Genomic DNA, 12,271 nt, shown 5'->3' with positions numbered 1-12,271 from the left:
CATGTGAGTGTCTGAGGCAACGTGTAAGCATGTGTGTCGCCAAAACAGTGTGCAAGCACGTAAATTATCGTAAGATTGACGTGGAGAGCAAGGAACTAGGCCAGTGAGCAACCGAAAGAGTGACCTAGAGCATGCGCAAGCATATAAATGACAAAAAAGTGTGACATAGAGAGTTTGTGAATATGGGAGTAACCCCATGAATACGCAAGCATGTGTGTGTGAGTATGGGAATGACCACAAGAGATGCAAGCATATGGGATGATGAAAAATAGCGATATGCAGAGTGTGGGAGTAACCACAAAAGTACACAACAAGGCATGCGTGGTCATGGGCAGAATTACGAGGGGGGCGTGGGAGCCCCCCCCCCCCTAGCATCAAAAGTGGAATGGGCAGATCTAATGTATGTGTATGTATATGAATTGACATCATCATCATCGCCTACATTTTGTTAATGGTGGACATGTATTGAATTTTAGTTTTGTTGCTATATGAGTACAGTATTTATTAAATATACGTATTTATTTAAATATACGATTCTTATAAATCATAATAGTATCTATGAAATTTGTCGACCATTATTATTACAGCATCACTGCCACAGCAGCGAGTATTGGTGCCGCGGGTATTCCTCAAGCAGGTCTCGTCACGATGGTCATGGTCCTGCAGGTCGTTGGTCTCCCGGCTGAAGATGTAGCGCTGATTCTTGTTGTGGATTGGATGATGTGAGTACAGATAGGATATTTCTATACAGGGTGTCCTGTAAGTGCTCATGGTGATATTTGTTTCCAAAATGTGTTACCTTCATAGTAATGTTCATGTAAGTTCCCAATAGTTTAAAAAAGGGAAATTTATGTATTGAAAATAATGTATGTGAGTAATTCAAATGTGAACGCCCAGCACTGATTGGTTATTCCCGTCGGAATGGAGGCTCTGCGTGTGTATATTGCATATTCCGTAAAAGGAATGGGAAGTAAAAACTTTCCAGCACTGTGGACGGAGGCTTCGTTTCCCGGCACAGTGGAGCCGCTGTATACAGATATGTAATCTGTATACATTGTGTATTTAGACCATTCTCAAATCGCTCCCACTTCAACATGCCAACTTCATATTTGCCCGACAAGTATTTTCCACACTTCTTTCGAAATCCCAGGCTGCGGTCTCCGGCCCTTATGTCCCACTGGGCGCACGTGCAATTTTTCTCCCTAGTCATTGGGTTCAGCTATACATTTTAGTCAAATGGCTTGTACGTTACATCGACTTGATGGGGAGAACGACTCAGAGTGATTCGATACTTGCGAGCACGGGGCAAGGGGAGCCACCACTATAAATCTTTGCTAACTTTTTCAGACACAAATCTGCCTCTTTTAGAGGTACGGAAGTAAGGTGCTTTGCGGGTGGTGTCCGGGGTTTTGAGCGGTTCTATCTATCCGTATGTGCTAATGCTGAGTTTATCTCATCAAACCGTCCGTCAGAGAGGTATGATCATAATTTTAAAATTGCTCAACAGAAGTTCGAGAATTGCCCTGTACTAGTTTGGAGAGTGAAAGTGCAGCTTGCCAAGCCAGAAAATAAAATCTAAATTTTAAACGAGCCCTCCTTCCCGTCCTCTAGCAACTTCCAGTCAGAAAGTTGTTGCCCTGTGTCTCTTGAGGCCAATAGAAAAAAAGGTGCGTGTTTCTCAGTGCAACGGGGGCTCCAGCTGTGATATTTGAATTCAAAAACCGGAGAAAAGTTGGGAAAGAACAGAAAAAACTTTTCCCCCCTTTATTTATGTTGCCCTTTCTCAACTCTTTTCGTTTTTTTAATTCAAATAGCTCAGCGAATATTGCACTTAGAAACTTGCTTTTTTCGATAGCCTCGGGGGGAGACAGGGCAAACTTTCTAATTGGAAGTTAGAGCACAGGGGAACCGTATAAAATATTTAGATTTTTTTTGTTTTATTACAAACTGTATTTTCACTCTCGAAACTGGCACAGGGTAATTTTTGAACGCCTTTTTGAGCATTTTATTAACTGGAATCGTACCTCTACGACGGACGGTTGATGAGAAAAGGGCCGCGTTAGCGCTTACAGGACACCCTGTACAACCAGTATTTAATGCTAAACCTGCTACCCTTTTCTGAAACTAGGCTCTACACCATGAGTGAGCCTCAGGCCAACTACGGACCGCCAAGGGGTTTCATCCGGCCCGCGAAAGCTATTCCGGTTGAAACGTAACAATATGATCTATACATAGGCTGACGCTATTTCTTCGATAAAAATACGGGAGACCGAGTTCCTTACGAGACAATATTAATATTCACAAAATATCACTAAAAACCACTGTCAAAGGCGACTAAGTAAATTTGCCAATAACTGCCAAAGAAATTTTTGAAAACTACAAAAGTTGTCACAGTTACAGCCAAAAAGAATCCAACAGGCCTATATATATACACACACACACACACCAACGGTACAAATATTCAATCATTACACTTCACTCCTACGTATACGCACATTCCAACATGTGCCAATTCGTTATAGGTTCCATAGGGGGAGAATGGTCGAGGCGCCTGTGTGGTTCAGTATAGTAGCCACAAAGGAATGTCGAAGGAACGTGAAATTGAAAATTATCGCTACAAGAATTGCCTAAAGCAAGTTGTCATTTGAAGCAAAAAATAATTTTTGAAATCGAAATTTCCCAAAAAAAATTGTCCAAGGCAAGTTGAATTGTGAATTGCAGCCAAAAATAAGTCAAAGGCAACTAAGGTTGCCATTTATAAAATGGCAAAGACATAAAAATATAATAATTCTTGATTTCTGAAATAATAATTCAAGCAAGTCTCGTTGAAAATACGGGACATTTTAGAAAAAGCTTTGGATGATATTACGAGAATGTCCCGTAAGATACGGGTATTATAGTCACCCCTATATATATACAGGTTTCTGGAACGCAAGTAGCAAAAATACCACGTATCTGGCCCATGGGCGGAAAAGGTTGTACACCCTCTGCGCTACACGGTAGTATCGTTCACTCTTACCTTAGGAAGAATGTGTAAATGTCTGGGACTATACTTCTGTTGGATAGAACTGGCAACGCCCCCTTTTTTTATCCATGCATTAGCGGTTCCCAAACTTTCATGCTTTATGTGCCCCTATAAATGCGTTGGAGACATGTATCGCCCCCTATAAGAGGTCATTCAAGTATTACGTCAGCATCGATGTGGGATGGTTACCGATTTGCTGACTTTTGATGGGGGGGAGGGTGGTGGTGGTTTGGACTATGCTTACGTCATCAACCACCCTTTATGAAAATAATATTCTTAATGGCATCTTACTCCGTGCTTCAAACACGAGAAAAACCTATTTTGTGGGCACATGAACCAACATTCTCCCTAATAAGACCCCTACAGAATCACTTCAACGATCTCTAAATGTTTCACGATCCTTCAAGTGTTCTGGAAATGTTTCCGGGCCGCTTAAGTGCTCTGGAACTGTGCCACGCATCACTCAAGTGATCCGTAATTTTGCCACGGATCACTTAAGTAATCTGGGAATGTGCCTCGGGTGACTTGAGTGATGTGGAACCGCACTGGGGGGGGGGGGGCGACGCTCGAGTGCTCTGAAACTGTGCCACGTGTCACTCAAGGGATCTCTAAATGTGCCACGGATCGCTTAAGTGTTCTGGAACAGTGTCGTGGATTACTTAAGTGATATTTGAAAGTGCCACGGGCAGCTAAAATGCTCTGAAATTGTGCGACGGGTCATATATAGTGATCTGTGAATGTGCTGCTTAGGGGCCATTCAAGTATTACGTAAGCAGATTTTTAGCCATTTTTGACCCCCTCTCCACCCCCTTGTCAGCAAAAGTCAGCAAAAAACTGACCCTTCCCCCCCCCCTGTCCTCTTGTCAGCAGCTTAGAATATTTCATATCTTCAAAAAGGGTGGTTGACCCCCCCCCCCGATGCTGACTTAATACTTGAATGACCCCTTAGTTCATTTTTACAAAATTAGGTTTGAGGGGGCAGGCCACATCTGATAAACCCCAGGGCCACATTTGGTCTACCATATATGGCTTAAAATGTAGGTCGGGATGAATTTCTCAAAAATAAATTTTGAGTTTTTCAAAAAGTATTGAAATTGACAGAAATTGATCACAACAACATATAAAGGGTGTTTTTTTTCGAAATTTTAATTTTTTTAAAAAATATCTTTTGCATTAAAAAATATTTTTTTCCGTCTAGGGGACGCACGAGTCCCCTGTGCCCCCTCCAGTGTACGTCTCCGATTCCCACCAATATGCGTTAGGAGGTAGGGGGACAGTGCTGACAAATTTTGCTGAAAGGGGGGGGGGGGAGAGGTCAAAAATTTTCTGACTTAATACTTGAACGGCCCCCTAAATACATAGGAAGCTTGCGTATCCCTAGCCATGCATGCGTAGAAGAGATGGTTCCGTATAAATGCGTATGAAACTTGCATTTCTCTATATTATGCATGAATAAGAGGCTGGCGTTTTCTTACAAATGCATACGAAACTTGTGTAACTCCTATAAATGCATAGGAAGCTTTTATATATCTAGACATGCATTCCCCAGGAGGCTTTGTACCCCTAAAAATGCATAGGAAGCGTGCGTACTTCTAGATGTGCATGCACAGGAGTCTTACGTATCTCTATATATGCATGAACAAGAGCAGGGCCGTCATTCCAACTTTTTCCGGGGGGGGGGGGTGGCAAAAAACATATACTCAATGTATTTATAGTTATATATATATGCCATTTTTAGTGTATTTTCAAAAGCCGGGGGTGCAATGACCTCCCCCCCCTCCCTCATACAAATGACGGTCCTGAATAGGAGAGGCTTGCGTTTCCTTATAAATGTGTATTAAACTTGTATACCCTTTATAAATGTGTAAGATTCTTGCATATTTTATACAAATACAAATACAACGCCACAACAGGCAAAATGCCCAACGAGGTGGCTGATAATGCGCAGGAGGTTTTTTATACCCCTATAAATGCATAAAATCTTGCTCATTTCTAGACCTGCATACACAGGAGATTTATACCCTCTATAAATTCACTAGAGGCTTACGTATCTCTATACACGCATGAATAGGAGGGTTGCGTTTGCTTATAAATGCGTATGAAACTTGTATAACTCCTATAGGTGCATAGGAGGCTTGTGTATATCTAGACATGCACACGTGTGAGGCTTGCTTAACTGGGAGAACCGCAAGAGTTGCACGTTCCGTATCCCAGGAAATCCATAGGTGGTGTACGTTGCGTATATAGCGTACCTAGGAATCTTGCGTACCACTAGAAATACATTAAAGGCTTTCGTCCGTCCCCCTCCCCCTAACACTCGAAGGATCATAAGTAAATTCAAAATTGAAGATTAAATTAAGATCAAATTTTTTGAGTGATTTCTATAGCCAATCGCTCTTGAGAATTGTTCCAGAGCATACATGCTCAACAAATGGCCCGCGGAGTGCTGTGGCCTCACGGCCGCAAACCTAATTTTGCAAAAATAAATTAAGCGGCATATTCCCAGATCAATTAAGTGTCCCGCGGTACAGTTCCAGATCACACAACCCTTTAAGCAGTAATGGTTTTATTTTAGCATTGACAAGCCCAGATATTTTTTAAAGTTGACTTAATGAAAAAACTTCTCCCTATACCCCCTTAGTTACACCTGCTGAAAATCGGAAGAAAGCCTAATTCATTAAAGCGGATATGACATTTCGAAAGGGGGTTTAATGATTTCTAATTTCCGTTTGAAAGGTTAATTGTCTCACTTGATAGTTCCAGATCATTTAAGTGACCTGCGTCATATTTACATATCATCGCGAGCAGGAGGGTCTGCCGCCCCGGGTGCTGGACCAGAAGGGGCGCAAATTCCACACTTTTACCTCTCTTTCAACATTACAAAGGGGCACCAAAATGCATGCTTGCCCCTGCTGACCAAGCTTCTAGTTGCGGCTCTGATCGCGACGCAGTTTCAGATCATTTAAGTACCATGCGACACAGTTCTAGAGCACTTAAGCGACCCGCGGCTTATTCTCATATGAGTGACACACGGTATATTTACACACATTACTTAAGTGACCTGGGACATGGTTCCTGATCATTCAAGTGGTCCGCGACACATTTTGAAATCAATGAAGTGGCCCGCATTCTCCTAAACATGATTGAGCACCCATTGGTTCTAGAACCACCATAATATTCTCGGCTAACCCTCTCACAATTTCATTGATTTACTGTCTTAATCGATTAACAATAATCAAATTAATAATTGTTTTTTTTTCTCAAACAGTGATCGGTTCCGGACAGCAATCAACGTGCTGGGCGACGCTTTTGGCGCCGGTATCGTCGAGAAACTCAGCCAAAAGGACTTGGAAGACATCGACGGCAGCGCCGACAAGCAACAAGCCCAAGTAGAGATGACGCCGTTATGATGATGGTGATGATTATCCACAAGACATGTCTCTTTCTTCAGAACTAGCGGATATTTTGCGGCTTGTTGGTTGTGCAAAACCTGCATGTCCCACCAATAACATAGGAAAATGTTCCAAAGATGTGATGTAACTGCACCTTGGTATACAGTCCTTCAAAAGATGGCTAAGATGCCTACATTGGTGACAGTAATGGATGGCTGGACCGTCCACTCAAGGACTTGCATAACGGTTGTAACAAGTTAACACTTTGTTTCTACCGATGGCCAATCATTTCGATCAAATGATTAGTTGATTCTAATAAAAGTCAAGTGGAAACGTTAATTTTCTAATGATGAGATTTCGTACCCGATCGCGAATTTAGCATTTGTCATAAAACAATTAACATTAAAATGAATTTATCATTAGACATGAATGTTTTGAGCTTTCTTTAATCTATTAGAATCCTGAAGTGGAATAATCCACTTGTTACGTATGTTTCAACCTGTTTTTCTTCGCCTATGCGCAGTGGTAAGGGAGTGCATATTTATAAACTTTACATCTATACGAGTAAAGAAATTTGAAATCACGCGATTGGTCGCATTGAGGGCCGGGAAAAGCAATACGGCGCCGTTGATGAAGTTCAAGCAGGAACAGCACCGTAAGGACTGTGTGTAGCCCCCAGGACTGTTTTATGTCTGATATTGCACTTGCCGCCTTGGCTCAGCGGGCGTGGTCTCGGAGCAGTGTGTGTGACGTCTCATGGACCAACTACTTTTTTCTCGTAGACGTCATCAGCTTACAAAACGTACTGCGATGAAGAGGATCACTTTAAATTTTACTTACTTTACTTCAGGAGGAATTCAATAAAAAAATAGGTAGTACAATGATTGTGAAAACTATCGTAATTAGAAAGGTAGGGCGCTCTGAGTCCTGTAGGAGAATGGCATACGTGACGTCAACTGGTATACCGCCTCATGAGACAGCTCTTGTTATATGACCTTTAAGGCCCGTTTACACGCGGCAAGTGATTTAGTTGGTAACTAAATTTTAACTTACCGATTGTTCAGAAAGGTGTCCACACGGTAAGTAGACGCTCATTGGATAATTTTTACGGAGGCGAGCGCAGTTGGCGCATGCGCGCTACATTCGACTCGAATCAACGGAGAGAGAGAGATGCAACTCTCGGGAGAATGATACTAATGATTTTTATATACCTAGCATTCAAAAAGGTGTTTTTATTTTTCAAAGCTCATAGCTTCGCAACAATGGATGATGATCCGGTAGAACTAACGAATACTTGTTATCAGGAGCCACATTGTGATTTTTTTTTAAAGAAGAATAAATTTATTCATTTCCACTTATACCAGAGGGGGAAAAAGAATACACAACGTATTATAGTGTAAGTCAAAGAGGTGATGAATTATGTAAGCCGAAAAGATTATGGGAGAAGATTCTTGCCGTTTGAAAATTAAATGATAAAAATTCATTAAACTTAAAAATTATTTGAAACTTTATTATTTTTTTAAATTTAATGCGGATGTTACCTTTATATATATTAAATATTTGATTATGTATTTTTACAACAGATGGCAGCAAATTCGTTCCGGATGAGAGACATATTCCAAACTCCCCGTCCAGTTTTTAATATATAATAAATCTTTCACACCAGTATCCGATAGTATAGTATAGAACCTAGCACGCCCAGGCTCTGTCCCTTTTTGCGATATAAGCTCATTGATCGTGGGCGTGCCGGAAAAAACTGAAGCCGGCCGGGACCAACATCCCGCCAACCCCCAAGCAGCACAACCACACCCAATCCCAGGGCACATCACTGCTCGACAAGCCAGGACAGCACCGCTGGCGCAATCCCCCCGCCGGCGTGGCCCGCGAAGGGAGGCCCCCGACCATTCCCACGAACCTCCACCGCGGACACGAGAGAGAACCCGCCACAGGACGGGGACACCACCTCCCAGTATCCGATATATTTTTGAATCTTAATATATTTTTTTTTCAACTCCTGGCAGCAAGTCAACCGAATATTCCACAGCTTCCACTATTTCCAACATCGATTAATTTTTAGCTTGTTTGTTAAGGTAGTTTCCATTTCTATAGTTCAACAAACATTCATGGCGAAGATATTTTTCAACAAACTTGAAGCTTGTGTCCTCTGGCCACTTCACCATCCTATATTTCCGCGGAATTCTAGCGAAACTTCAGGAGACGACGGAGCATGAACAGGTTCACGCTTGAGATCAAAATAAACCCCTCCGTGAGAGAGCAAAAAGACCCCTCCAGCGCGGCAGGTCACGGCTACTGGCGCATGCGCATAGCCTACTTAACCGGAAAAAATAGAACCGTTTCATTTCACTTGTCCACTAAATCACTTGTGCACTTGCCAACTAAAGCCGTGTAAACGGCCCTTATCGTCTGCATACATTGTATCGTACTTGGCAACTAAAAATTAAGTTACCAACTAAAGCGCTTGCCTCGCGTAAACGGGCCTTAAATCACTGTAACAGATTATTTTCTTACAGAAAAAGTAAAATTCTTCCAAAACCAAAAAAAAGACGTTTTTTTCACCAAAATTTTGCATCTTTGTTCTTCAATTCAATTTTATTCTTCACATTAACACTAGAACGACGGAAGCGGAACCGACTTTGACATACGATTACACTCGAACGGTTCATTTCGAGTACTTGAAATTTCATGACCTTTTTTCTCATCTTGTTGACCCTTTTAAATTCCTAAAGTATATATATTCTAGGTTACTTATATTTTAGTGGTAATTTGAAGATCTACCTAGAACGACAGTAGCGGATATAAGTGGTATGATTGCAAAATATGCAGAAATGGATGGACAGCTTTCTAATACGAACATTAATTTCGGGAGAGCAGATGTTCTGTCATGGTGTTTGGGGTTCGAACCCCACAGTGGTGGTCGGCTGAAGTTGGTTTTTTGTGGTTCCCAACTTCAAGGCGCGAATGCGAGCCGATCTCCCCGTTAAAAAAGTCTCGCTACAGAGAGCAACAGGCCTACAACGTTACAAATATTCAATCATTACACTTCACTCACAATTTGAAGTATAGATGGCAGCACTGAAATATCATACACAACACTAGCTACATACTCAGACTGTTAGGTGCACTCACTTTGCTCCAGACTCTGCCACGAAGCTGGGCTGAAAGAGATCTCGGCAACGGGATAAGTCCGGTGGCAGAGACCCTGGCGTTCATTCATTCATGCTGCTTTTCTCACTAAATGTGAAGACGATTACTCCACCATATGTTTCTTAAAAATAGGTTTTGACGATGAAATTCTGGCACCTAAAATACACAGGTTCAGTTGACTTTCGTTTCCGAGCTCTGTAAGAAAATTATGCTAATCGACAATTTGAAAGGATCAAACTTTCCATTCGCAAATACTTTGTGGAGTAAGTTAATAGATTCGAAATCTTTTGGGCTCAAATTTCAAGGGCATTTTTACCAGAAAAAAATGTACAAGTGAGTACAGTACGGCAGAACGTAGGATAATACGGAAGTGTTAAGGAGCCTATTGAACGCCAAACTTTTGTTATAATTTTGCACATTATGAACCAAATAATCATGTTTACAGCAAAGTAACACAAAAAATTAAGTGAGAAAATGAACTCACAGTTGTAGAATATTTTGAAGTTAGATACAGTACTTAAAAAAAGTTCAGTCCTGTGATGATTTAAAAACCATTTTTTGATCGCAGTCTGCTTTCCTGACGAGTGCCGTTTCTTCGCTGCCAAATCTCGCCATTTGCAGGGTCATTATGTCGATTCCTGTAGCTTCTTGTTCCTTAATGAATTTAATTGCAGTTTCTAGAGCCTTAACTCTCCAACGTTATTTGAAATTCTGAAAGGTCAACAGTTAGTGCTTGATCTTTTTTTTTTTAAGCGGTGGGACGTCGGATAATACGGAAGATCGGATAAACGAGACTCTACAGTATATTGGAATTGATAAACGGCATAGTATTCTGCTGAAGAGACAGCAGCAAAAAAAAAGGAGTTGAAATAAATTGACTTTACACATGACATCCAACTAGTGTCGTCTTAATGCAAGGGTCCGACCGAGCACGGCCCAGAAACCTCAAGTGCAGAGGGGGCCTCATGAAAATGAGAGCTGGTTCAAATTATGGAGAGTAAGCATTTCTAGCAAGGTGGGGGGGCCCTCAAAAAAATCATTTTAGCCGAGGGCCTATGTTATGTTTTTTTTTTTAAATATATTTCATTTATTTTTAAAAATTATTTTTTGTGTAAAAATACTGACCTGAATTTTTTTTGCGAATAAATACGAAATTTATGAATTTTAAATTTTTTTTTGCAAAATTTACGAATCCCTAATAATGCACCTTTCTACTAAACTTTCTTTAGATGGCAGCACTACACATAACAAGCATTACAGAGAAACAAAAAAACTTCACGTCAGGTTTCACTACACGTACACACACATTCCCGCATGTACCGATTCGTTGGGGGTTCCGCGGGGTGTGTGTGGGCGGGGTGCATGTGTGGTGTAGCAATAGTAGGTAGGGCCTCCAAAAAATGACTCAGGGATCCATGATGTTCTTAAGTCAGCCACCTCGTTGGGCAATTTGCCTGTTGTGGCGTTGTATTTGTAACTTTGTAAACATTTCAGATCAAAAGGGAACACATAGGGTGAAAACTCCTTAAAGTTTTTTTCTCCCCCCCCCCGTTCTTTTCCAACGTGTGGTTCATGGGCGGAAATACGGGGGTGTGCCCCCCCCCAGGGTCAAAGGTGGAGTTGACTGATCTAATGTATATATGAATTGACATCATCGTGTCCGCCCCCCCCCCAGACTTCCAAGTCTATCTCCGCCTATGGTGTGGTTACCATATTTATCACCGACTCGTCAAATAGAGATAATCCAAATTTCTTGCCAAAACCTTGTACGCGAAGTGGCGATACAAAACAACAAAAATCCATCCAAGGAAGGGATCATTGTTGATCTATACTCACGGATACAATCATTCATTGTATTCGTGTTTCGGAAATTAGCTAATTAAAGAAAATATTAATGAACTAACAAACGAAAGAAATGCCAGACTAAGAAATCATTCTTTGATCTAAAAGTTGTACAAAAGAGGTTTAGATTGATATGATAAGAAATACTGAAAGTGTATCATAATTTTCTTGTTCCCTTCTCTTCTGAGGTTCGATTCCTGACGGAGACAATACATTTTTATGGTCTGCCCCCCTCCTCCTCCTCTTTCAAACCTCTTTCCTTAAGCTGTTGATATCTATTTTTCTTCCTTCCCTCATACCCAGAGATTCTTGTTGTCACTGCGGCATCTATCGAAGACAAAACACAAAAACCAAATAGATTAATCACTTCACGCACAAGCATTTGGCAACCAATTTGTATTATCTGATTTGACGAATCGGTGATAAATCTGGTAACCTCGTCCTAACCGCTTGTTAGATAAAGGAAGGGGGAAAAAGAAAAATATGTATAAAAGGAAAGTATAATAGGTAAGGTAGATAAGTTTTTTTTTTCTTCTTCTATAGTCCGTTTCAGGTTAACTTTGCAGTGAAGGGGAAGCTACGAGGGAACCGCATCACTCGTTGCTATGGGAACGAAAGCCTCTTAACCAATGTATCGATGCGCAGCCTCGGTAAGGTATGGCCGATTCTCGCCAATCTCACTGAGAAAATATGTTTTACGTGTAACGTAATTGCACAGTTAAATTAGTAATAATTAGAGAATTAAAAGAAAACCATTGCCGATACTTTCAGAAATTAAAGTGAGGTTTTTGAAATCATTTGTTTTGTTTTTTGATTAGAAAATGTTTTAAAATTTAGAAAAAAATAA

General features: G+C 41.0%; 1 protein-coding gene across 1 annotated transcript in view; it reads left to right on the top strand.

Moving 5' to 3' along the window:
* Positions 1–6,843, top strand: part of Eaat1 (Excitatory amino acid transporter 1) — a 45,398-nt gene extending 38,555 nt beyond the window's left edge. The window contains exons 8-9 of the mRNA XM_089254190.1: positions 588–722; positions 6,294–6,843. Of these exons, the coding sequence (XP_089110316.1) occupies positions 588–722; positions 6,294–6,435 (277 nt within the window). The 3' untranslated portion in view covers positions 6,436–6,843. The remainder of the gene's footprint in view (positions 1–587; positions 723–6,293) is intronic.
* Positions 6,844–12,271: the final 5,428 nt, after the last annotated feature.

Source organism: Pholcus phalangioides, unplaced genomic scaffold (genome assembly GCF_987345545.1).
Source record: "Pholcus phalangioides strain wild (caught in Gottingen) unplaced genomic scaffold, Ppha-v1.0 ptg000040l_1, whole genome shotgun sequence".
Classification (NCBI taxonomy): Eukaryota; Metazoa; Arthropoda; class Arachnida; order Araneae; family Pholcidae; genus Pholcus; species Pholcus phalangioides.
The sequence above is the reverse complement of the archived record's forward strand: the minus strand, read 5'-3'. Positions and strand labels throughout refer to the sequence as shown.